At 47.0% G+C, this 26,938-nt stretch overlaps 1 protein-coding gene across 3 annotated transcripts in view; it reads right to left on the bottom strand.

The window, feature by feature from the left end:
* ITPR3 (inositol 1,4,5-trisphosphate receptor type 3) overlaps positions 1-26,938 on the bottom strand; it is a 213,002-nt gene that overhangs the window by 68,362 nt on the left and 117,702 nt on the right. For all 3 annotated transcript variants that reach the window (XM_033917436.1, XM_033917437.1, XM_033917435.1), the window contains 11 exons: positions 26,151-26,333; positions 23,740-23,991; positions 15,933-16,077; positions 12,578-12,725; positions 11,946-12,142; positions 10,810-10,939; positions 9,946-10,003; positions 8,569-8,734; positions 7,619-7,780; positions 6,023-6,097; positions 1,468-1,593 (listed from right to left, as the gene is read on the bottom strand). In XM_033917436.1, coding sequence (XP_033773327.1) covers positions 1,468-1,593; positions 6,023-6,097; positions 7,619-7,780; positions 8,569-8,734; positions 9,946-10,003; positions 10,810-10,939; positions 11,946-12,142; positions 12,578-12,725; positions 15,933-16,077; positions 23,740-23,991; positions 26,151-26,333 — 1,642 coding nt within the window. The remainder of the gene's footprint in view (positions 1-1,467; positions 1,594-6,022; positions 6,098-7,618; positions 7,781-8,568; positions 8,735-9,945; positions 10,004-10,809; positions 10,940-11,945; positions 12,143-12,577; positions 12,726-15,932; positions 16,078-23,739; positions 23,992-26,150; positions 26,334-26,938) is intronic.

A 26,938-nucleotide genomic window follows, 5' to 3' on the forward strand; every position in this document is an offset into this window, starting at 1 on the left:
TGATCAAATTGTCATCAACTAGGAAAAGAGCTTTTTTTTCTTACATTGGATTTTTGTTACGGAATTCCTGCTCAGAAATAAGTCAGGCGAAGCCTTCTTATTTCGCTTTTCGTAAAGCTGTTAAAACTTTACTATTTTAGCAGTTTTATTTTTAATAGGAAGTGGGGACTGAAGTATTATGGAAAGGAGACATTATTGAGATTTTATATTTTGTCATGTTTTATACAATTGTGTATGCTTCAAATATTACATGGAAACCACTATGACACTAAATTGCAGGATATTAAGAAATAAAATCTAATCCAATCCAATCCAACATCAGAGTGTGCAACTATCCTGTTTTTTTAAAAAATCTGAACATATACAGAGTTGATCTGGGCCCCCAAGCAATAAGGGTCATTGTCTTTGACAGTTGATTAAGGTAGATGAAGGCTAGAAAAGAGTGGAGCTGCTGTGGACATTTGGGCATTGCTGTTCAGTCTGCCCCTGATGTCATACAAAATTTTTTAGGGGAACCAATGGCTTTTCTTCCTACTTTTTTGTGTTTCTGGGTCTACTAGAATTAGGGCTGGGACCCCTTCCCACTTCCTGAGTCTTTATTTGCAACTACCCTAGGATTTTTCCTCCATTTTTTTATTCCCCCACCCCCCAACATATACAGTCTAGTCACTGCACTGATAGTCTCTGTCTGGGGGCCATGAACCATGGACTCCTTCTCATTCCCTTCAACTATGAGCCTGAAATCTGGCCACTCAATGTCATTCTCGATCAATGGTGCATGACTTTCACCCCAATCCCTCCCCCAGGATTTGTGAACCCTTCTTCCACTGCTTCAGTTGACCCAACTCAAACACTGAACCAAGCGAGGACCTTCTACAGGGAGATGCATAGGTACATCATCATCTCCCTTCCTCTCTACCTCTTAAATTCATCTCCTCCCCACACTGGGTTCCTCTCCTTCTCCTGCTGCCCTTAGATTCCTCTAACTTGTGCCTCGCTTTTCCCTCAGATCCTTTACCATCTCTCTTCTTCATCTCGACAGCCCCCAGATTCCTTCCATCTCCCTCTCTTCCCCTTCAGCTTCCAGTTTGTTTTTTCTGGTACACTACTATGAACAGAACAATGGCAGATCAGCAAAATTTGGACATTGTAAGTATGTGTCCCCAATCTCCTCAGCTGCTTCCTCCTCATGGTAAGAAGTTCCTTTGTAATCAGGACACATGGACAGAGGGGTAGGAGCCACAGTCATTAGGAGCGTGTGATTAATGTTCCATACTGCTGGCCTACCAACACTGCCACCAGTCTGACTGCCAGAGGGTAGAGAAGGCAGAAGATAACTGGCTGTTTTAAATATGGTAATATTTGATATGGCTTTGGTTAAGGGGATTTCTTGTATTCTGGGAATGTGTCAGTGGCCACCTTACTGACCTCACTTCCTTAAAAGGGACTTGCCGCTTGAGCACTCACCTTCTCATAGGGGACCTGCAAAAGATCCAGCATCACTTTGTGTGCGTCCATGTTCTTCAACAGCCGCTGCTGTTTTTTCCGCACCTGCTCGCCAACACCGCACATCTTGTTCAGGCGTTCCAAGATCTGTAATAAATTGCACAGGTTGAGAGGTTGAGGAGTGCTTAAAGGTGCACCAACCACTGATCTGAGTTGCCAATTCTGCCTAAGGCAGTGGAGACACTTCCTGATCCCACGTCCTTCCAGGCAGAATGTAACGAGAAGCTATTTTCATAAAGCCACATAGGGTGGAGACAACAACTCCTGAATTCGTGTACCTTTCGCAGGCATGTTTTCAGATAGAAATAGCCTACTTAGTTTTTCTTTATAAATCTTCCTAGAGGTACAGCAGTTATACAAGTGTCTGTGCATAGGAAAAACCAGGCATTCAAGTTACGTTCATCCTCTGACCTATAAATAACTCATTTAAATCAATTCAAAGTATACAAGCTGTGAAAGCACACATGTAGGTTTGTTATTAAGCAAGGGCAAATTGTGAAATGCTGAGTCTAATCCTCTAATCAGTGGCGTAGTAAGGAGAGTGCGGGGGGGGGGAACAGTCTGCGCTGGGCGTGGTCTTCTTCTCGGGGCACTGGCACCCCTCCTGCTCTCTGCCCTCTCCCACTCCTCCCCCTGCTGCACGCCCCTTCTCTTCCCCCCCCCCCGTACCTTTTTAACTTTGGCAGTTAAAGCAGCTGGTTTTACAAAAGGTTTGAAAAGTTCCTGGAGAAAAAGTCATTAGTCTGCTAATGAAATAGACATAGGGGAAGCCACTGCTTGTCCTGGATCAGTAGCATGGAATGCTGCTACACTTTGGAATTCTGTTTGGAATCTTGCTACTCTTTGGGGATTCTGCATGGAATGTTTCTACTCTGGGCTTCCAGAATTTTGCTTACTCTTTGAGATACTGGAATGTTGCTAATATTTGGGTTTTTGCCAGGTACTTGTGACCTGATTGCCCTCTGTAAAGATGGAATACTGGACCAGATGGACTATTAGTCTGACCCAGTAAGGCTATTTTTATAGCCTTTTGTTCTCCCAGACCAGGGCGTGTCAAAACACTTCTTTTCTCTGTGATTAAAAGTACGTGCACTGTGAAATTATACATGGCTACTTCTCACCAACTAAATATACATGTAGATGGATTCCACCACACTACCTGCATCACCTTACCTGCACAGATCCCAACTACAGCTATGAAAATGAACCGTTCGAGAGTGACTGAGGATCACTCTGTGAATGAAAGGAGGTGATTCACTGGAAACAGTCCAGCACTCCAGTCAAACAACTGCAGTAACAACTAAGGTCCTGTTTTACAAAGCTGCGCTAGTGGCTGCAGCACGGTAAAGGCCCCGAAGCCCATAGAGATTTAAAGGGCTTCGGGGCTGTTGCCGCGCGGCAGCAGCTAGTGTGGCTTTGTAAAACAGGCCCCAAAAGAACCACTAAAAAGGAAATCCTCCAGGAAACAACAGAAGACCTGCTGCCCCCAGAGTAATTCTGGGAGGGAATTTATTATTGCAGGCACAGTCTCCTCTTTATAGCAGGGAATATCTGCCTTCTGACACTCCAATCAACACCATGGAATCTGCACAGAAAAAGCACCCAAACTGGGTTTTTTTATATAGTAATTTGGCCATAAGCTGGAAGATATGTATTAGAAGAAGTTTTATCAGCTGAAAGCCTGAAGTTGACTTGCACAGTCTGTGTCTGTATATGGTCGTTTGGTGGGGGATGGGCTGGGGAGGGCTTCAGTGGTTGGGAGGGTGTAGATGGGCTGGAGTAGGTTTTAACGGAGATTTCGGCAGTAGGAACCCAAGCACAGTACCGGGTAGAGCTTTGGATTCTTGCCCAGAAATAGCTAAGAAAAAAAAAATTTAAAAATTTAAATTGAATCAGGTTGGGCAGACTGAATGGACCATTCGGGTCTTTATCTGCTGTCATCTACTATGTATGTATGTTACTATGCGACCTCACCTAGAATACAGTGTTCAGTTTTGGAGGCCACATTATCAAAAGGATGTGAAGAGAATGGAGTCGATTCAGCGAATGGCCACTAGGATGGTCTCAGGACTCAAAGATCTCCCATATGAAGAATGTTTGAGCAGGCTGCGCTTATATTTTCTTGAAGAGCGCAGAGAAAGGGGGGACATGATAGAAACATTCAAATACTTCACGGGCCGCATTGAGGTGGAAGAAGAAATCTTTTATCTTACGGGTTCCACGGCGACAAGAGGGCATCCGCTAAAACTCAGGGGGGGGGAAGATTTCATGGGGACACCAGGAAATACTTCTTCACCGAAAGGGTAATTGATCGATGGAATGGTCTTCCACGTCAGGTAGTCGAGGCCAGTACCACGCTCAACTTCAAGGGACGATGGTGGGGTCGCTCCAGAGGAATGCTTAAAAGATGGATTCTCGAAGAGGGAGGGTTCTTGAGTGGGCAGACTTGTTGGGCCGTCGGCCCTTTTCTGCCATCATACTCTATGTTTCTAGGTTTATTTGTTAAGCTTTATTATTCTGAGGACCACAGGAAATGATCCTGGTTTAAAGCAGCGCTTTACCAAACAACATATTTATCCCCCCCTTTTACAAAACAGCAATAGCGGTTTTTTAGCTTAGGCCGGATCCCACCGCTCATAGGAACTCTATGAGTGTCGAGAGCAGCGCAGAGCATTCAGCACGCCAGCCTCCACTAAAAACTGCTTTCATGGTTTTGTAAATTGGGGGTGGGGGGGTATTATTAGGCTAAATATTTTATTTATTCGATTTTCTATACCATTCTCCCACGGAAGCTAGAATGGTTTACATGAATTTATTCAGGTACTCAAGCATTTTCCCTGTCTGTCCCGACAGGCTCACAATCTATCTAACGTACCTGGGGCAATGGGGGGCTTAAGTGATTTGCTCAGGGTTACAAGGACCAGTATGGGTTTGAACCCACAACCAAAGGGTGCTGAGGCAGTAGCTTTAACCACTGCACCACACTCTCCCCTAATGGCCGAATCATGAATCATGGGCATTGAGATTTAACATTATAAATAATAAAAAAAGCAACATCAAATCAGAGATCAAGTGTTTATTTCCGTAGGATTTAGCACAGTGGAGTCCCAGATTATTCATATTTGAATTCAATTTAAATCACTATTTGGCCAAATACAAATAGGGCAAGATTCTGTAAACAGCGCCTAGATCGGCAGGCCACCTACAAAATTGTGCGTCAATCACTCTTAGGCACCGTTTACAGAATCTCGGCTAACTGCGCCTAACAGAAAACATAGATGTCTGCACTCTAGGCCAGGGTTTTACTGGCCTACATTACAGATGCCTAAGTTCTTTAGTGAATCGCATCTAATGGCATCTGAGTCCCGCTCCACCTCCTAACCACGCCTGCTTAGGTGTAAGGCACCCTTAGGCATCTTGTTATAGACGCAATTACAGTGCCTTTAATGTAGATGGGTCCCAGAACCTACTTTTTAAACGAGTTTTTAATCGGTTTTAAACAATGTGGTCAATTACCGTGCCAATTAGAACAATTAAGTTCGGCAGCTACTAGAGAATGGCACAGAGACAAATTTTTCTCGACCCATCCCTGCAAGTTTTGTCACTGTCCCTGTCCCATTCCTGTAAGATCTTCTTAACCGCACAAGCCTCGAACACTTATGATTTTAAAGTGTCTGAGGCTTGTGCAGATGAGGACAGAGCTTAGGCATTGGTGGAATGAGGCATTATGACATCACAGTCTGAGCCCTAGAATGTTGCTACTTATGATTTTAAAGTGTTTGAGGCTTGTGCAGATGAGGATGGAGCTTAGGCATTGGTGAAATGAGGGATTATGACATCACAATTTGAGCTCTAGAATGTTGCTACTTATGATTTTAAAGTGTTTGAGTCTTGAGCAGATGAGGACGGAGCTTGAAGAAATGAGGCAGGGACAGGAAAAGAACTCGTGGGGACGGGATGGGAAAATGAGTTCCTGTAGGTCGGGGAAAAATTTGTCCCTGTGTCATTATCTAGCACCTACCACCGGCTAATTTATGATGCAGTTTATAGCATATGGCCCATAATGTATTCTGTGCACCATTCAGAGACGAATCAGATAAAATATAAATATTCAGTACAGCCCTAGTTTAAAGTAAACATTTTCTCTGTTTACAAGGGACAATTTTAGAAGAACACAATAATTGACAATTGTTGCTCAGTGTCTGGTAACAATATCTTTACTGGGTAATCCTCCAGGAGCAGCCATGTCCTGGAAGTTATAAATTACCTCACACACTGTGGATCTTATTGGCCAGTGCCGCTTACAGCATCACAGTGCTTACAGCTCTGTGTGAGGTCAAACGTGACATGTTATCAAATTTCCAGATGAGAAGCTATAAAAAAATCCAACACAATCCAAAGCAGATAGAGAACTGTAAAAGAATAGCAAGTGTGGCCCCTTCCACTGTCTGCTTCAGAAATCATAAGCCGTGATCCTGGCTTTCACCATAACTTCTGCCAGGACTGTGTCACTTACCCCTTTCACTATCTGGTAGTTCTCGCTACTCTTCTCACCAACAGGCTTCAAGAAACCCTCTTCATCTGCAGTGCCCTGAAACAGACGGCATGAGGAGGTGAGAGACAGGAGTAATACCTTCAGAGAGAAGATGAGGGGCAGGAGGGATATGCTTGCTACAACCAGAAGTGAAAATGACATTACATGCTGTGAATAATCAGGAGAGCACGGACTGGGGCAGAGCTCTTGCTACTTTCAGAGGGTCTAGTGGGCCAATGCTCAGAACCCAATGCTGGCGCTAGAGGTGATTAGCACCTGAATAGAACCGGTGCTGAAACCATTAGAGCAGATCACATTTAAATGCGGTAATTAGAAAGGGAGGGGTCTGTCTGGACCCTGGTCTGCGACAGTATTGAGAGTTGGTTGAGAAAAGAGGTGTCTAAGGGCAACTCTTCTCTCCTATCAACCCTACCACGCTGCCACACCAGATGGGCTCTCTCCTTTCTCAATCTGATCACCCCTGGCCATGTTGGGCCAGGCCCAACCCCATCGTGATCTAGTGTAATCCTCAACCAATCTTATCTGACCCGACCATATTAGAATTTATTTTCTTTATTTGGTAATTAGGCTCCGCCTGAAGCATCCCAGGATGTACCAGACAGGTGTGGGGTGCTGCCATTTTGAAGAGGATGACCCAGAGGCAGGAGGAATGCCTACTCACACCTGAATCCTACAAGTAAGGTATGTGGAGAGGTGGGGATTCCACTAGACCACCAGGGCCAGTAGTAGCTTGGGAGCTAGGCTCAACTTAGCCTGCAAGGAGTAGGGTTGGGTTGGGATTCCACTAGACCACCAGGGCAAGTAATAACTAGGGGTGGGGCAAGGCCCAAGTGGGTCTGCACAGGCTCGGTCTCAGGGAAGGGGGGGTCAACATGCTTTGGCATGCTTTTTTTTTTTTTTACTTTCCTGTCAATGCATGAACCGGTCAGTGCTCAGGCACGGACAGGAAAGTTAGTTCAGAATAATGAGCAACAAATTACTGCCGTGATTTCAATGCAGCATGAATTTGCACGCTCAATACTCTGAGCGTGCCACACCGATTTTTCAGTGCTGGATTTGCGGTAGAGTTTCCTCTACTACGAATCTTTTGAGCATAAATGTTTCAATTTTGGAAAGTCTATTCCACTACCGGGGAAGACCATCCTACTAAAACAAGAAAGGACCACAGGAATGTATCATTTCCTGTTTCACTTTTGAATTTTTAGTTCTGGGGAAAGGGACCATTTCTGTTTACCTTCTGGATGAAACTGGAAGAAGCAGAGTGGAATACATTTCTGTATCCAACTGGAACGGAAATTAAGGCTGCTTCAGCCTTCCACCCCCACCCCATCCCCGCAATATCTTTCTAGCATGGTACCTCTTTCTTCTCCTTCTTGCCCTCTCCAGTCCCACTGCCTCCTGAGATGCCCTTTTTGTCCACCCATAACTCTGATTTCTGGATGAAACTTTTCAAGAAGCAGAGTGGAATACATTTCTGTATCCAACTGGAACGGAAATTAAGGTCGCTTCAGCCTTCCACCCCCACCCCATCCCTGCAATATCTTTCCAGCACGGTACCTCTTTCTTCTCCTTCTTGCCCTCTCCAGTCCCATTGCCTCCTGAGATGCCCTTTTTGTCCACCCATAATTCTGATTTCTCCACCATGGTGCGAAGACGATCCAGATCTGACTTTATGACTTTGTAATTGTCAACATCCTGTGCAGAGATGAGAAGCTGAACCTGTGGCAGAGAGAGTGAACGGAGAAAAAGAAAGTGAGAAAGATACAGAGAGGAGCACAAAGAATCCAAGGAGGGAAAAAGACAACGAATGAGAAGTTGAAATAGAACAGAAAGAAAAGAGAGTAAAAGAGGCAAGGAAGGGGGGAGTGTCAGAGGAAAAAGAGTAATGACCGAAAAGAAGGTAAGGAACAAAAAGGAAAGTTAACCAGGAAGTAGCAGCAAAAGAACAAGTAAAAGAGGAAAGAACAGGTGAGAGAAGACAGCAGAGGATAGAGTGAGTCTGTCAGGTCCACCAACTCCCTGCTATCATAAGGCATGTAAAGGATAATGAACCATATCCCAGCACCCCATACACCTACCTGTATGTTCAAATAATTCCACACAAGCAAAAAGATGAATATATGCATACCATCATAAAAACATATCCATTTGTTCCTGAATCTTGCTTGGATTTCATTGGAAGAGAGGTTTGGGGCTTTCTGTAGAAATGTGCTGTGCCCCTTACTGCCACCTACATACAAATGCACAGCTCTCTTCCTGTCACCTCTATAAAGATTTGTTGGTCACCTGTAGAAGGGTATACCGCAACCATCTGGTTTCTCCATAAAAATGTGTCCTAACACCTGGTTAAAGATGCAACTCTTAGCTGACACCTGCAAAAAACTGCACTTTGTCCTTGGCCAGTCACTTACAGAAGGTGAACTATGTCACTACCTGTCACCTTTATCATGGCGTCCCTTGCCTGTCACTTCTGTTTAGGTGTGATGGGCTCCTATCTTGATACCCACCTGTTTGAAGGTGTGCAGGACCTCCTGCCTCTGGCTAAAATGCTTGAAGAGGAGCTGCAGGGAGCCAGAGATGAGCGAGGGATAGTCATTCATTGTCAGGTGAATCAGAACTCGCAGGAACATCCGTCCTCCTTCATCATCAACCTCCAACATACTGGTGTTCTTCCTGCAAGCAGAGTCACAGCCTCACACCACCACAAGAGCAGGCAAGGGAGACACAGCCACACAACACTGCACAGCACTGCAAGAGGTCCCAGCTACACAACACAGAAGTGCAAAAGGATGCATGGGGGCCACAAACTCACAACACAACACTGGAAGAGGAAGCAGGAGAGTGACTGCTTCGGGAAGCAGGAAAATCACAGCCATACAACATTCCATAACACTGCTGAAAATATGGTAACCCACAAAAGCACAGCACAAAAGCACAGCATAATGAGGGGGAGACAGCAGAGGTCACAACATCACCACAATGAGTGACAGAAGGCAAGAGAGTAACTGCCTAACATTAGCACAGTGGGCAGGAGGAAGAGCCACAACCTCTCAACATCACAATTAGAGGAGGCAGAGGAGATGCAGCTTCACAGAAACACAGTGAGCAGGGGGAGGCAGGGACCCACAATCAGGAGATTAAGAGCCAGTCGTAGAACCGGTAAAGCACCGTCCTCCAGATAGGAAGGGATCAGGACTGAGGTCCACTGTGAAAACTACCTGATTAGAGACATATGGAAGTTCTTAGGATGGATATGATAGCTCCCTGAAGGAGAGGTGAATGTAATGGTGGAAGCACAGAGAGTATTGCGGACACCCTAGTGGTGGGTGGATGTAATTACAAATTTGGTGCAAGGAGTATTCATAGTACTGTATGTATAGTACTAATGACCGCCAGAACAGATGAAAAGCAAAAAAAAAAAAAAAAAGCCAGATATTGAAGAATTAAAATGCCTATGCAGGATGGCTTCTGATGAGAGCCAGATGTAAGAACTGTGCAAGAGAGGGAATGTATGTAAAGACAGCCTGCCAGTATGAGTTTCTGCAGGAATAACAGATATATAGGTGAACATTTTAAACTCTTGGTGCCTACCCATGGTCCCTCACAAGGGTGGCACAAAGCAGACTATACCTGAGTGAACTTATCTAGACAGCAGATAGTCAGGATAAAGAGGGCAAGATTTAAGGAGTGCAAGACTGCAGGAGGTAGCTGGGGAACTTTTATCCTGGGTAGGAAAGTGAGAAGCAAAGATACAGTGGAGATGGCTGCAGATAGTTGTTTCAGAGGCAAGGACTGAGTAGACTAAACACAAGTAGGTGAAGAAAAATTGCAAGAGAGCCTGGCTGCTGAAGTCCAGAAAGGGAGATGGGCAGCAGGTCACTCACCCAACACCAAACATCGCCTCTGCCTGTTCCCCAATGCGATCCAGATTCAGTGAGGCACCTGTGAGGCAAAAGGTGTAGGAATGCTCAAACTAATGGTGCAGAACCTATTTACTTGTAACGTAATAACCTCCAACCAAAACGTGGGGACAATAGGCTTATCTATGAAAGACAGGCCAAAACGTAAGGGAAAATGGATTTCAATGCAAAATGCATCAGGGTCCTTTCCAAAAGAAGAATAGTGAGAGAGGCAGAAGTCTGATCCCCAGTACATACAATGCACTCAATGAGAGAGGCACTGGGGGTTGGAGGGAAGGACAAAGGTAGAACAGTGGTGCAGACTCTGATTGCATGCTATCCCCAGGATTCACTGTTGCTCAAAGGGTTTGTGATGTCATAATCTCTCGAGGATTTCCTGCTACTCACAGACTCTGTCATGTCACAATGTACTCAGGATTCCCTGCTAATCATAGGCATGTGATGTCACAGTCTCCTTAGGATTCCCTGCCATTTATAGGGTCAGTGATGTCACACTGTACCTAGGATTCCTTGCTGCTCACAAGGCTGTGATGTCACAGTCTTCCAAAGATTCCCTGCTTTTGCTGCCACAGTGACCTCAAGATTCCCTGATACATAATCTTTGAAGAACTCTTGGGATAATGTTATATCACAGAATTCAAAGGGAGGGGTGTACTGAGACCTAAAATGAGGCTGTCTTAAAGAAGACTTTCTATAAACACATGGTTCAGGAGAATGGTTTGGCTCCCTTCAGACATTTCCCATGTAAAGAGCATAGGAACTTTCATTAGACTAGAGGATGACACAGCACAGAAGGTATCTGAGCTGCAGGTTAGAAAAGATGGTTACTTGATGAGTCGAAAGCTGGTGCAGTGCCATCAGCACCACTGTCCTGCATAGGATAAACCTCCACAAACTCCTTCTTGAAGACAGAGAGCAGGTAAGAGATCCGGTAGTCCAGACGCACATTCAGGATGAACTACAAAGGAAAAAGCACAAAAATGAGATGAGGAGACCAGGAGATAGCCACTGGGGAAACCAAGGGTGAGGCAGAAGGTCACAGGGGAGGCACAAAGACAAGACAGGAAGAGGCCAAGAAAGAACCACAAAGAGAGCAAAGGAGCAAGCAATCAGGAAGGAAGCAGGCCATGAGGGAGGCAAAAATAAGATGGATGGGAAGAAGGGACAGCGAGGGAGACAAGGTTGCTGTAAATGGAGAAAGACAGTGAAAGAAGTTTCAAGTTTATTAAATTTTTGTTATGTACGCAATATCAAAAGCTTCAAAGTGTATAACATTTTAAAATGGGGGGCAGAACAAAACTCATTTACATAGTTACAGTCAAATTATATCCATTCTAATACATAACTGGAACGGAAGGTGAAAGGGATGAACTACAAATTTTTAAACAGAGAAAGAAAACATTTAGCGGGGAGAACATTTGGTAGGTAACACAAAAAAGGAACAAAAAAAAAAAAAAGAAAGAAAAAGGATGTATCTGTAATCTATACAGTAATCTAGTTTAGATCTAAGAAGTTTAGTAATTTATAAAATTGTGTTGTCTATTTTTCAAAAGCGTCCTTGAACAAAAAACTTTTTAAGGAACGCTTGAATTTGTCTAAAGAAGATTCATTACGAATATAAATAGGTAGATTGTTCCAAAGCTGGGGTGCTATAACTGAGAAAATGGTAGATGTAGGGGGCAAGGGCGTAGTTACAGGCAGGCCTGGGCAGGTCCTGCCTGCCAATCTCACCCCAGGCCTGCCCAGTCTCTCCCATGGCAGTACAGTGAGCATGTGGGAGATAACGGCCCGACACTCAAGAGTATGCTTTCATTCCATACACCTCAGAGGTGCCCGAATGGTCATTTCTGAGGTATTAAGCTGGAAAGCACCAGGGCCCTCGCTTGGATGACAGAGGTATTAAAAAATGCAAATGCAAGAATGCAAAGAGGAGAAGGCCCATTGTCCCTGAGAGCCCTTCAAACCTGTAGGATCTCCAGGATCTTCAGCTTGGTCTCCATCACACAGATGTCAGAACTTTGCACATTCTTGGGCTTTGGGGGTGTCTCAGAGCTGCTGGCAGAGCTCATGATGGGGGCAGAGAAGATAGATTGCTTGCGGCTCAGCACCATGGTAGACATTATCTGTCCCACGCCCTGGATGGACCTTCTTACATTCTTCCCTGAGAGCCCCCGCCATGCAGGGAAGAGAATTTAAAAAAGAGAAGAGAAACAAGTCATACCTGCTCCGATCGTGCCCCTGCTGTTCTAATCTGCCATGTTCTCCTACCCTCATCTAGCAGTCTTCTAATACGATGTCCCAACATTTTCACCTGGCATCTTCCCCCATGTGCTACCATCTTAGGGAGAGGAGGAGATGGTGGATGCTGCAGATGGGCAGACTGAATGAGCCATTTGGCCTTTATCTGCCATCGTGTTTCTATGTTTCTTTCTTCTCCCCCCATACCTAGCATATCTTGGACACATCTCACCATTACCTTTCACTCTCCCCTAGGCCCCACCCTCCCATCATGTACCATCATCATCTTTCACAACCTACACTCCCCGTTTTATTTGACAAATTATATGCAACCTCACACCTATCTCACCATCCTCACCTGTCACATCGTCATTAAACAAGGTTGGCAGCAACATGTGTGGGTTCTGAACGCAGTCTATGATGCCCAGCAGGGTCCTTGTCAGCCTCAGCAGTTCACTGAAGCTGTAGAATCCAAAGTAGATGAGGTGACGAGCAAGACTGACAACCTGTAGGAGACAGACGGATATACAAATCATAGTTACTTAATGCTAGGGTCCATCTTGGGGGGTCAGCGCTCAAGGAAAAGATCTGGGTGTCATCGTGGACAATACGTTGAAACCTGCCCAATGTGCGGCGGCAGCCAAGAAAGCAAACAAGATGCTAGGAATTATTTTTTAAAAAGGGATTGTAAACAAGACTAAGAATGTAACAATGCCTCTGTATCACTCAATGGTGCAACCTCACCTTGAGTATTGCATTCAGTTCAGGTCTTCCTTATCTCAAAAAGGATGTTGCGGCACTGGCAAGGGTTCAAAGAGGAGTGGCCAAGATGATAGGGGTGAAGAACTCCTCTTGTGTAAGGAAAGACTGGAGAGGTTGGGGCTCTTTAGCTTGGAAGGAAGATGGCTGAGGTGAGATATGATTGAAGTCTACAGGGTCCTGAGTGGTGTGGAATAGGTACAAGTGGATCCATATTTTACTGCATCAACATTTACAAAGACTAGGGGACATTTGATGAAGTTACAATATAATACTTTTAAAACCAATAGGAGGAAATATTTTTTCACTCAGAGAATAGTTGAGCTCTGGAACGTGTTGCCAGAAGATGTGGTAAGAGGGGTTAATGTAGCTGGTTTTAAAAAAAAGGTTTGGATAAGTTCCTGGAGGAAAAGTCCATAGTCCGCTGTTGAGACAGACATGGGGGAAGCCACTGCTTGTCCTGGCTCGGTGGTATGGAATGTTGCTACTATTTGGTTTTTTGCCAGGTACTTGTGACTTGGATTGGCCTCCGCGAAGACGGGATACTTGGCTAGAGGAACCATTGGACTGACCCAGTAAGGCTATTCTTATGTTCTTATTGATGACAAAGCTTTGTGTGCACACAGTACTAGCAAACAATAATAATATGAAGTTGTTTCCTTACACATTTGACCAATCAAATCCTCTAGATAGGACTGTGGTAGTCTCGTGAGACCATGGGAACTCACAGCTCGGCTCTGCACAGGGCAGGAGTGTAGAAAGATCGCTCCTGCCCCGTGTCACCGCTGGACCAACAGGTAAGGTCCGGAGGTAGGTCAGAGCCGGCCCAATAGTTATTCGTGAATTTTTATTATTCGCGGGCCAGCTCTGCCCCTAACCCCCGCAAATAGGGAGGGAGAAGTGTAGATACAGTATATAGCAGAGGAAACTGGACATTGTTGTCCAAGGATGCTATATTTTGTAATTTGCTTTATATGTTGTGCCTGTTTTTTATATATATATGTCAATATATGATCCGCTTTGTTAAAGGCGGACTATAAATAAAAAGACATCTTTGGACAACAGGAAAAAACCATCATTCTCAGTAGGGAATGACAAGGTGACAAAATTCATCACCGTCCCTGTCCCCGCGGATAACCGCAGGAAATAATCCCATGTTATTTTTTAGTGTCTATTTCAGCCTCAGTCCTTCTACACCAGCATTCTTCAAAGCAAAGCTTGCGGGTCAGTGGTTGTGGCCATTCATACTCTGATTCTTATGTGAGCCAAGGATAATGAAGCCATTGTGACATCACTGATGTGATTGGCTCTTAGGCACTGGTGGAATGAGGCATTATGACATCACAATATCTGCTCTGGATACCAGAGACTGTCATTCTGTAGTGTCTGTTTCAACCTCAGTCCTTCTACACCAGCATTCTTCAAAGCAAAGCTTGAGGGTCAGTGGTTGTGGCCATTCATACTCTGATTCTTATGTGAGCCAAGGATAATGAAGCCATTGTGACATCACTAATGTGATTGGCTCTTAGGCACTGGTGGAATGAGGCATTATGACATCACAATATCTGCTCTGGATATCAGAGACTGTCATTCTTTAGTGTCTGTTTCAACCTCAGTCCTTCTACACCAGCATTCTTCAGAGCAAAGCTTGCGGGTCAGTGGTTGTGGCCATTCATACTCTGATTCTTCCCTCTCTCCTTAAAGAATAACATGAAGATGGTTTCCCGCGGTTATCCGTGGGGACGGGAACGGTGATGAATTTTGTCACCGTGTCATTCTCTAATTCTCAGCTTCCCTTTATGTTCCTTTCTTCAATATCTAGGTGAAGTAGTTGAAATTAAAATGTCTTCTCTAACACATCTATTGAGCATATAACAACTAGAATTTATAAGGGAGACACCCCCCCTCCCAGACATCATTTTCACAGTATCACCAAATGAGGGTCCCAAGAGGACTCACAGTGAGCTGGTGACATGAATAGGTTTTGCCCCATGTCTCTCAATTTCACAGGTCCCCAAGCTTTGAACCATGTGGTGACATTGCAAACACACAGCCTTCCCTACTGAGGCGCAAGTGGGGTTGTCATCCAGTGTCCTCAGGGAAAGACTTCGGCCTCGGGCTCTTCACCAACAGGGCAAAGTGCGTGTTTGTGCATAAATGCAAAAAGGTCTTCTTCAGCGCAATTGATTACTACTATTAATTATTTCTAGAGTGCTGCCACAAAGCAGGGTACATTGGGGGCAGACAATGGCAGAACACGGATGGGTCTCTCACTAATGAGAAAACTTTTGGAATATTGTAAGTTGCGTGCGTCCTTTCTGTTGTTGGGTCCTGGAACTTATGCTCCCAAAATAGAGATGCCTAGTTATCTAATCTAATATTTGTGTGTCGCGCACACCCAAACAGGCTCTAGGCGACTTGAAGAAGGAAAGGGAAGTGGGGGTACAGGAGGAGGACAGGAAAAAAGATCCTAAACATATTAAGTAAAAAGGACTGGCACGTATGGCGAGCTTCGAGGAATTAGTTGTCAAAGAGAGAGGTTTTCAGTCTCTTCCAGAATAGGGCTTGGTCAGCTTCAGTTCTTATATCCCCTCTTCTACGAAACTGCGCTAGCAGTTTCTAGCGTTGGGAACTGCGCTGCTCCCGACGCTCATAGGAACTCTATGAGCGTTGGGAGCAGCGCAGGCCATTCAGCAAAGCTCTCTGCACACTCTCTGCGTTAAAAAAAAACACTAGCGCAGTTTCGTGGAAGAGTGGGATAGTTTCTGTGATATCATTTCAGATTTTGACTCCAAGGAAGGTGAACATGGATTGGAAAATTCTTCTGTATTTGAGATTTTTTTTTTGTCGAGGGGAGGTTCAACTGAATCTTGTAGAAACACCCTCAGCCTGCCAAGGCTACTGTCTCTGGTACGGCTGTCCTATGAAAGTGAAAGTGTTCCTGCAGGACTTACCTCAAAGGTAAGCTTGTTCTTCTCGTCATTGGCAAAAGGCATGGAATCATTCACCACATTGTTCAGGTAATCCTCCACAAACTCCATGGTGTTGGCAAATGTGTTCTTTTTGTCGTCTCGTGAGTCATTCATGTTCGAGTCATAACTGAAAGATGAAAACACAAAAAATCAGGACATAAGAGGGCAGCACTGCCTGCCTCAAGGAGAGAATGGAGCATTTACAGCAGAAAAATGGGAAAGAGAGAAGTCTGTGCACCATCTGTCACTACAAAGAGATGTGGCTTCCTAGTACCAGGGGCTGGAGTGGGAGAGGGCCATCCTGAGTCTTCTCCTCTCATTTGCAAAGAGATAAGTTTGCTTCGGGACATTGAAAGAGCAATTGTCAAAGCTATTTATTATTTATAGTGGTTTTCATTCAGGTACTCAAGCACTTTTCCCTATCTGTCCTGGTAGGCTCACACTCTATCTAATGTACCTGGGGCAATGGAGGAATTAGTGACTTGCCAAGGGTCAAAAGAGCAGCATGAGATTTGAACCCACAACCTCAGGGAGCTGAGGCTGTTGCTCTAACCACTGCGCTTTTCACCTATACATAAGAATTGCCACCTCAGGTCAGATAAAATGTCCATCTAGTTCGGCATCTTTCTTGTCAACAGTGGCCAATTCAGGTCATAAGTACCTGGAAGAATCCCCAGAAGTAGCAAGATTCCTACTCCCAGGGATAAGCAATGGCTTTCCCCAGATGTGCCTTAATAACAGTTTATGCACTTTTCCTCCAGGAATTTGTCCAAACCTTTTTTAAATCCAGCTACATTAACTGCTTTAACTACATCCTCTGGCAGTGAGTTCCAGAGCTTAACTATTTGTTGAGTGAAAAAAAAATACTTTTTCCTGTTTGTTTTAAAAGTATTACTATGTAACTTCATAAAGTGTCCCCTAGTCCCTGTACTTTCGGAAACAGTATATCTACCCATTCCACTCCACTCAGGATTTTGTAGACCTCTGTCATATTTCCCTTCAGCCGTCTTTTCTCAAAATTGAAGAACCCTAACCTCTTTAACTTTCTTCAAACGAGAAGAGGTCCATCCTCTTAATCATTTTGGTTGCCCTTGTCTGTATCTTTTCAAATTCTGTTATACTATGATGGCACGTAGATCTTTTTCCTGAGCAGAAAAATAAATGATAATACAGTGGTGCCTCGGCATCTAAAAGCCCCAGAACTTGAACATAAGACTAGCCATACTGGGTCAGACCAAGGTAAAATTATGGTCTTACCTGTTAATTTTCTTTCCTTTAGAAGCAGCAGATGAATCCAGACTAGTGGGTATAGCTCACATCGACCAGCAGGTGGAGATAGAGAACTGATTAACAGTTGGCCTTAAAGCCTGGTGTTCCTCTTGTTACTTCAGTTATGCCTTTTGCCCAAGCAGCCCGAAAGGAGCATGAGCATCCACAAAACTTCATTCCAGTAGAAAATGTGCCCCTAAATAATACAATTACCAACCATATCCCAACTGAAACCATAAACAAACACCCTACACACATACAGTGCACTTGGGGAGGGGCTCTGGATTCATCTGCTGCTTCTAAAGGAAAGAAAATTAACAGGTAAGACCATAATTTTACCTTCCATAGCAAAGCAGCAGATGAATCCAGACTAGTGGGATGTAGCAAAGCAAACTCAAACCGGGTGGGACGCCAACGCCGCCTCCGCCAGTACCGCAGTACCAAAACTTGCCTCCGCACTGGCTGCTACGTCTAAGCGATAATGCTTCGAAAAGGTATTACCCGACGACCAAGTGGCCGCTCGGCAAATTTCCTCCAAAGACATCCCCCCGGACTCCGCCCAAGACGTAGCCAATGCCCGAGTGGAATGAGCATGAAGGTGCTCCGGTACTTTCTTACCTGTCAACACATAAGCCGAAGCAATCGTCTCCTTGACCCAACGCGCAATGGACGCTTTAGACGCCGCCATCCCCTTGTTCTTACCCGCGAACAATACAAAGAGATGGTCCGACCTACGAAAATCATTCGTCACCCCCAAATAATGGAGAAGCATACGCCGCACATCCAGTCGACGCAAAGACAAAAATCGTTTACCCCAATCCTCCTTCCGGAAGGACGGGAGGAATACACTCTGGTTCACATGAAATGAAGAAATCACCTTAGGCAGGAAGGACGGCACCGGCCGCACTGACACCCCCGTCTCAGAAAAACGTAAAAAGGGTTCTCTGCAAGAAAGCGCCTGAAGCTCCGATACTCGCCTCGCCGAAGCCATTGCCACCAAGAACACTGTTTTCAGCGTGACATCCTTCAAAGTGGCCGCTGACAGGGGTTCAAAAGGTGCCCCCTGCAACCTCCCCAGGACGAGTTTAAGATTCCAGGAAGGACAAATACGCCTTACCGGCGGGCGGATATGGTGAACCCCTTTGAGGAAACGGACCACGTCCGGCTGCGACGCCAGCGACGCGCCAGCCACCCGGCCCCTGTAACAGGCAAGGGCCGCCACCTGAACCCTTAAAGAGTTATAGGCTAATCCTTTCTCTACGCCTTCCTGCAGAAAGGCAAGAATAGCCGCCAGAGATGCATGGAAGGGCGCGATTCCCTGTCGACCGCACCAAGCATCAAAAATCTTCCAGACTCTCGCATAGGAGGTCGAAGTCGAAATCTTCTTAGCTTTAAGAAGCGTGGCAATCACCTGCTCCGAATAGCCCTTCTTCTTTAGCCTTGACCGCTCAAGAGCCAGGCCGTAAGACCAAAGCGGGCCGGATCTTCCATCCAGATTGGGCCCTGAGTTAGTAAGTCCGGAGTTACCTGGAACGTCACCCGATCGCCTACTGAAAGCTGAACGAGATCTGCGTACCACGGTCGACGCGGCCAATCCGGAGCCACCAGGATCACCCTGCCGTGAAAGAGAGCGATGCGTTGTAATACCCGCCCTATCATGGGCCAAGGCGGGAACACATACAGAAGGGAATTTGGAGGCCATGGGAGGGCCAACGCGTCCACCCCCTCCGAGCCCTTCTCCGTGCGCCTGCTGAAGAAGCGAGGCAACTTCGCATTGCGGGACGAAGCCATGAGATCCAACTCTGGCAACCCCCACCGACGGACTAGCAGGTCGAACGCTCGAGCCGACAATTCCCACTCGCCCGGATCTAGAAGATTTCTGCTGAGGAAGTCCGCTTGCACGTTTTCGTGACCTGCAATGTATGCCGCCGACAGAAGCGGAACATGCCCTTCTGCCCACTGAAACAATTTCCTTGCCTCTTCGGCCAACTGCGGACTCCGAGTGCCCCCCTGACGATTGACATATGCGACCGCCGTGACACTGTCCGAAAAGATTCTGGTCGGCCTGTCCTGAATCAGGGACTGAAAAGCCCTCAGCGCCAATCTGATCGCTTTTAACTCCAACAAATTGATGGGCCACTGTGCTTCCTCTAAGGACCACACTCCCTGCACCGACGCTTGCAGGCACTGGGCCCCCCAGCCCCTCAGACTGGCATCCGTCGTCACCACCACCCACTCCGGTGTGGCTAACGGCATGCTGCGAGCCGCCCGAGGACTCCATCGGAGACGCACATTGTAGTCCAGAGAAGCTGGGGACCAGCGAGAGAGAAGCGACTGTTGTAAGGGTCTCATGTGGCCCCGAGCCCAGGGGACCACCTCCAGAGTCGCTACCATGGAGCCCAAAACCTGCACATAATCCCAAACCCGAGGTCTGGGCGACCCGAGAAGTAGGCGAATCTGAGCCTGCAATTTCTCTCCCCGGTCTCGGGGTAGAAATACTCTCCCCAGAGCAGTGTCGAATCTGACCCCCAGATGTACCAAAGACTGCGACGGGGACAGAGAACTCTTGGGAAAATTGACGATCCACCCTAACGACTGAAGGAGAGATATTACCCTCTGAGTAACCGACAAACTCTCCTGTCTGGACGAGGCGCGGATCAGCCAGTCGTCTAAGTAGGGGTGTACCCGAATCCCTTCCTTGCGAAGAGAGGCTGCTACCACGACCATGACCTTGGAAAAGGTGCGGGGAGCCGTCGCCAGGCCAAAGGGCATTGCCCGAAACTGATAGTGCTGGCCAAGAATCGCAAACCTTAGATACCGCTGATGCGGAGGCCAGATCGGGATATGTAGGTACGCCTCCTTGAGATCTAGGGACGTGAGGAACTCTCCCGGTCGAACTGCCGCAATGACCGAGCGTACCGTCTCCATCCGGAAATGGCGAACACTGAGAAATCTGTTGACCACTTTGAGGTCCAGCACCGGTCTGAACGACCCCCCCTTCTTTGGAACAATGAAGTAAAGGGAATATATCCCGCGGCCTACCTCTTCCGGGGGTACCGGTACCACCGCCCCCAGATCGAGCAGCCCCTGAAGAGTCATGCGGACCGCCTCTCCCTTGGCCGCCCCATGGCACGGGGACACCCAGAAAGAATCTTCGACGGGAGAGGCGAACTCCAACTTGTACCCTTCTCGAACAATGTCCAACACCCACTGATCCGACGTGATTGTGGCCCACTCCGCCCGGAACGCCGAAAGCCGGCCCCCTAAGGGAAGGGCGGAGGGAGCCAAGCCACCGTCATTGCGGAGTGCGACTTGGTGGGGTACGTGTTGGCTGACCTGAAGAGGGTTTCGTCGTACGAAAGGAACTCCTCTGCTGAAACCTAGGCCTCGACGCAGAGAAAGAACCACATGCTGATCTGAAGACTGGTTTACCAGGCCTGGACCGCCTCACATCTCTGAAGCGCGGTCTAGACGAGGAGGACCTCACCGGGGGCCTAGCCCTATCCTCCGGTAGACGCTGTGTTTTGGTATCCCCAAAATCTTTCACCAATTTCTCTAAGTCCTCTCCAAATAATAAACCTCCTTTAAAAGGGAGTCTCACCAGCCTAAGCTTGGATGCAGCATCTGCTGCCCAATGTCGGAGCCATAAGGATCTGCGCGATACCACTGACAGAGACATCTGTTTCGCAGATGCTCGAATAATGTCATATAAGGAGTCTGCCAAATAGGCCAAGCCTGACTCCAAATCAGCCAGTTCCGAAGGGACAGAACCCCCGGACTCCATTAAATTATCGGTCATCCATTGTGACCACTGCAAACATGCCCTCGCCGCATACGAGCTGCAAATAGCGGCCTGTAAGGTAACCGCCGCTACTTCAAAGGACATTTTTAGGGAAGATTCAATCTTCCTATCCTGCGCATCCTTTAGTGTCACCCCCCCCTTCCACCGGCAAGGTAGTCTTTTTCGTTACCGCTGCCACCAAAGCGTCCACCCTAGGTAACCTAAACTTTTCAAGTTCGGTCGGGTCAACCGGATACAGGAGCCGCATGGCCTTTGCCACTCGTAAACTGGCCTCCGGCGTATCCCATTGCGCCGAGATCAGCTCCTGCATGGCTTCATGCACCGGAAAGGACCTAGGTGGCTTACGCGTACCTGCCATCAGGGGGTTACCCGACACCTTAGCATCCTCCTGAGAGATATTTAAACCCTGCAAAGCCTTGGAAATCAAGGACGCCAGCTCCTCTCTATGAAACAGCCGGAGCGCGGAAGGATCATCAACTTCCCTGCCCGGGGGATCCTCTACCTCCCAATCTAAGACCTCCCCTTCCTCTAATGATTCAGGAAGGGAGAAAGGAGAAAAGGGAAGATGACCTTCAGCGTCCACGGTCGCGAGTCTGCGTTTCTTCGCCCCCTGCGACCGCCCAGGCGACAGTACAGGACCCGCAGACGGGCCGGCCTTAGCCCCGGTTAAACCCGTGGAGGTGGAAGGCCCCGGGAGGGACGGACAGGTCGCCTGCACCGACTGGGCCGACTGCGAGCCCTGTAGCAAAAATGCTTGGTGCAATAACATAACAAATTCCGGGGAGAAGGAACTCACCCCCAGTAAAGTTGAACCAGCCTGATCAATGCTAGGGCGCGCAGCCGCGCTGTCCCCTAGCGACCCCGGCTCCCCGACCTCCGCTGACCTCCCCTCAGCCGCGGAAGAGCCTTGCAGTCCCCCCGAGTCACCCTCGAGGCCCGGGGACGTAGACCGTGCCTCACTGACACGGGAGATGGCTACTTCACCCTCTTGCAGGAAGGCATCTTCTGCCGGTGTGTCCCCACACCCTGCAGAGCAGAAGCCTGACAGTGCTCTACGCTTCCCACAGCGCGAGCACCGCTGAGCCGCCACTGCTGCCATCGCTAAAACCGGCGCTTCAAAAACTTTTTTTTTTTTTTTTTTTTTCACACGCGCGGCCCCACGCCGCCGACCGCTGACTCCGCCCCCCCCCCGCGACCGCCGGAACGAACACGAACGACCGACTGACTAAAGAGGAGGCAGACAGCAAACACAGTAACTCACCAACCGGTCCCCGTTCTAACTGCAGTCGGGTTACAGCTGGTAATCGCACTGCAAGCCACACAGCATGGCTCAGCACAAGCAGGAAGACGCTGTTTTTTTTTTTTTTTTTTTTTTTTTTTTGTACTGGAATGAAGAACTCCAAGACGAACTTCCTGCAGTGGCCCAAGAACCCACTCAAACCAATGGAGGGGAGGGTGGAGAAGGGACCTGGGAGGGCCCAGGTGTAGCTCCCAAAGCCGGCACCGCTCAGCCAGGCATCCCTGTCCTACTGAAGAGACCGAGTCTCAACAGAGGAAGCCACAGGAACACCACCAAACCGGCCCCAGCCAGAATCCAGGAGCTAGTAGAGTAAGCTCCATTCCTGCTGGGAGATAGAGCAAAACTGAAGTAACAAGAGGAACACCAGGCTTTAAGGCCAACTGTTAATCAGTTCTCTATCTCCACCTGCTGGTCGATGTGAGCTATACCCACTAGTCTGGATTCATCTGCTGCTTTGCTATGGAAAGGTCCATTAAGCCCAGTAGCTCGTTCTCACGGTGGCCAATCCAGGTCCCTAGTACCTGGCCAAAACCCAAGGTGTAGCAATATTCCATGCTACCGATACAGGGCTTCCCCTGTGTCTTTCTCAATAACAGACTATGGACTTTTCCTCCAGGAACTTATCCAAATCTTTCTTAAAACCAGCTTGGAATCCGAACTTTTTTTAAAATTAAATTTTGCCCCAGAATCCAAACGCTGCTTTGGAATCCGAACGTACGGGAACTGCAAGCGTTGCTCAGCCCAAAGCTTCCCCTCTGACGCAGCTTCCTGTTTCTGCCTGGGAGGGAAGCTTTGGGCTGAGCAACGCTTGAAGATGCCATTGCCGATCTTGATACCTATTCCGGCGGGGCCCGATCTTGCTATCTCTGCCGGTGGGGGGCTCGATCTTGCTGTCTATGCCGGTTGGGGTGGCCAATCTTGCTGAGTTTGTGAGACCAAGGAATGGATTAATCCAGTTTCTATTATTTTCAATGGGAAAAATTGTCTTGGAACTCGAACGTTTTGGAACTCGAATGGGGTTCTGGAACAGATTAAGTTCGGATTCCAAGGTAGCACTGTACAATCAAAATTCTTTCTAGCCTATCAACTTCACTACAGCAGTTATACATTTTCTCCTTTAACCTACACTATTACATATCATATCACGATAAATTTTATCTGCCATTTTGATGCTCACTCTTTCAGTCTCGTTAGGTCCTCCCTGCAATTTCTCACAGGCAGCAGGCAATTTAAAAGCTTTGAATAATTTTGTTTCATTTGCAAATTTCATCACATTACTTGCTGTTCCCATTTCTAGGTCATTTTATATTTATGTGGCACACGTCTTTCACTACCTCCTAGAAAGCTCTGGAGTGACAGATGGAGAATTTTCAGTGGGAGGTAAGAAAAAGAAAGGAGGAAGATGGACAGTGCCTCACTCTTTGATGGTGATGGTGGTGGGGATCTCAGTCCATAGGCGTGCAAATTTCACCGGGGTCACCAGCTCCTGGGGGTCACGGTCCACGTGAACATGTAGCATGAGGTGGCAGAAGGAGGCACGAATGTCAAAGGGCAGCATCTCATCTGCCATGCACAGGAAAATGAGGTCCACACTCAATTGCTTGGAGATTTCATCAATGGCCAAATACTGGCGGTCTAGGCACATGCGGGCAAAGAGCTTCAGCTGGTATCTGCCAAGACAAATGGAGAGGAGGGAGGAAGGGAAATGTAGGAAAGGGCATAAGACAGAGAACAAGGCAAAGGAGAGGGATGCAGGCAATGGAAAGGGACAAGAAAGAGGAATATACAGGCAAGGAGCAAATAGAGGAAAGGAGAGAGCAAATAGAGGAAAGGAGAGATAGTGTGGAATTGGGAGAGAGACAAAGGGATGGTAGAGAGGGGAACAGGACAGAGGAAGAAAAGAGGAAAGAAAAGAATTAAAGATGATAAGAAAAAAAAGGAAAGTGAAAAGGACAGGAAAAAGAAAGTGAGATAAGCAAACCATGACAAAATGTGGGAGAAGCAACAAGGCCAAAAGGAGAGAAGAGATATGAGAAAGTGGTGAGACAAAAAGAATGGGAGTGTATAAAGAGAGAAAAGAGCAAAGGAGGATAGAACAGTAAATGCAGAGAAGAAGAGAAAAGTGATGAGGGTGAAGAGAGGGAAGAACAAGATATAAGAGGGGATGAACAGAGAATGTAAAAAAGTAGGAAGGAGTGCAGAAGGTAGAAATGAAAGGGGAGCCAAGTAGTGAGAGAGGATGGATACAGAGGGAGGAATGTGGGATTGCATGGAGAGTGGATAGAGAAATAGAAAGAGTGACATGATGAAATTTGATGGGGGAGAGAGGACCAGAGAGAAACAGTAAGAGACGATAAATTAGAAAGAGAAAGAAAAAGGGCAATTTAATATAATTCCACCGTTCTATACCACTGAGGATTTTATAGACTTCTATCATATTTTCCCTCATTGTCACTTCTCCAGGCTGAACCGCCCTAACCTCTTAAGTCTTCCAACGAGGCTTAGCTCCTTTAGATTTGACTTCCAGATTTAATTGGCTGGAAAATATACAATCTCATAGGGGTCACGGATTATTTAGCTATCCAGCCCCTGCCCTCCCCCCCACACTTTTTTTTTTTTTTTTTTTACTAACCCATAGCGCGATTTTTAGTGATGGCTGTGGCGGTAACAGCTCCAACGCTATGCCATGAAAAAGGGGGGGAGGGGAGTGTTAAAGGGACGAAAAGACTGAAAACTATTAGAGACCTTTTCTGGTTATCAGGCAGCTAAATTGCATGAGGAAGTTTTGAGACTGCCGGGTGCTGCACTCGCTTTTAAACATTGCTGTTTTGAAGATTTATGATTAATTAATTATAATACCAGTGTCATTTGATACATTTTTAATTGTAATTCCCGATGTTCAGCCTCTTGTATTATGTACTTCACCTAGAACTGTGAAGTATGGTGGAATATAAATCAAAAAGTAATGCAAAAGTAAACTGTAACATCACTGATGAGATTGTTAAGTATCCGGAGACTGAGGTATTCGGACATCACAATACCAGCTCTGGTTACCAGAGATTGAAACTCTTTCACACTAAGGGGGGAAGTTGTCAGCGTGGGCCACTGTTAAGATGTGTTATTTTACCACTAACGAAGGTTTTAGCACAGGTCCCATTTTATCCACTGAGATCTAGTTACTAATAACTGGGGTTAACCTTTCCTAATGGTGGCCTACGTGGATAACTTTCCCCCAAAGTCTATTCCAGGGGTGTCCAACCTTTTGGCTGCACTGGGCCGCATTGGTCGAAAAAAAATGTTTCTGGGGCTGCACAAACGTGCAAACTCTGCAGCAAGACAGAGGAGGGAGCTGGCAAGATGGTAAACACCAGGGGGCAGCAGAGGAAAACACTGCATCGTCCTCGACCAGGGCCGCACAAAATACTTCACTGGGCCACATGCGGCCCTCGGGCCGCAGGTTGGACACCCCTGGTCTATTCCTTTCCAAACCAAAAAGAGGTGTTACGTTATCTCTGAAACAGGGGAGGATGATAGCTGCACTGTATCAGCGTGTCACAATTTCCAAAGCGACATCCACAGCCATACCCATTGGTTTGGGTGGAGAAAGCACACCCAAGAAAAGGAGGTGCAAATCTCTGTGGCAAAATCTCCCAGGGGCTATAATCATAGCTAAACTTCCCAATTAGTTTGCTTTAATTACTGATGCAAACTCGGCAGGAAAAAGGTATCAACAGAGCTAGCACCAATGTGGGGCATTTAATTATTGCCCTCTGTAACATATCGGCACTTGCCTGTGCTACAGGAGCGTGTCAGGGAGCGCAGCACACACCTGTAATAGGTCAACACATTCTCATCATGGGCATTCCCTGCCCGTGCCTCCTGGGACAGCTGTCGGATGCTCTTCTCGTGAAGCTCGTTGTTCTTGTCAGTCCAAATAAGGTACACTTCCTCCTCGCAGTACTCTATGCTCATGTACTCTGGGGACTGGGACATCTCCTTCACGGGTCGCAACCTGCCAAGGAGGAGCACAATGCCATCAGAGCTTCCGGTACACCTGAGCTGTAGAAATCCTTCACTTGCACAGTCCAGAAAAGCCTGTAGTGTCTCAGGAGAACCTCAGCTAGGGTTAACATATTTAAAAAATGAAAACTCCGCCCCATTCTGCCTCCAGCCCCGCCCCATTCTGCCCAAGCCCCGCCCAGTTCTACCTCTAGCAGTCCTAACATTTGCCACTTAATTATGTGAGTACTGAAACAGACTATCAAACAGCAACCATATAACTTCCAGATTGCCATCGCTACCACTCCCAGCCCCAGCTGCAATCCCCTAACACTCCCCCTCACAAAAATCATCTCCAAACCCCATCCCACCCACGATCAGACCCCCTACCCAATATATCCAGTGCTCTTTAACCTTTCCTCCTGAACATCCCCTAACATAAGTGGCATCCCTCCTCCCACACACCCTCCAACATAAGCAAAGCCCCTCGGATGCCCATATGGACCTACCTCAAAACATCCCTGGTGATCTAGTAGGTTATCTGGGCAGGAGTGATGCCTAGTTGCTCCTGCAGTTGTGGAGCCAGGCCCCCAAAACAGCACACTCTAGTGGCAGACT

The sequence above is a fragment of the Geotrypetes seraphini genome, chromosome 13, assembly GCF_902459505.1.
Source record: "Geotrypetes seraphini chromosome 13, aGeoSer1.1, whole genome shotgun sequence".
NCBI lineage: Eukaryota > Metazoa > Chordata > Amphibia > Gymnophiona > Dermophiidae > Geotrypetes > Geotrypetes seraphini.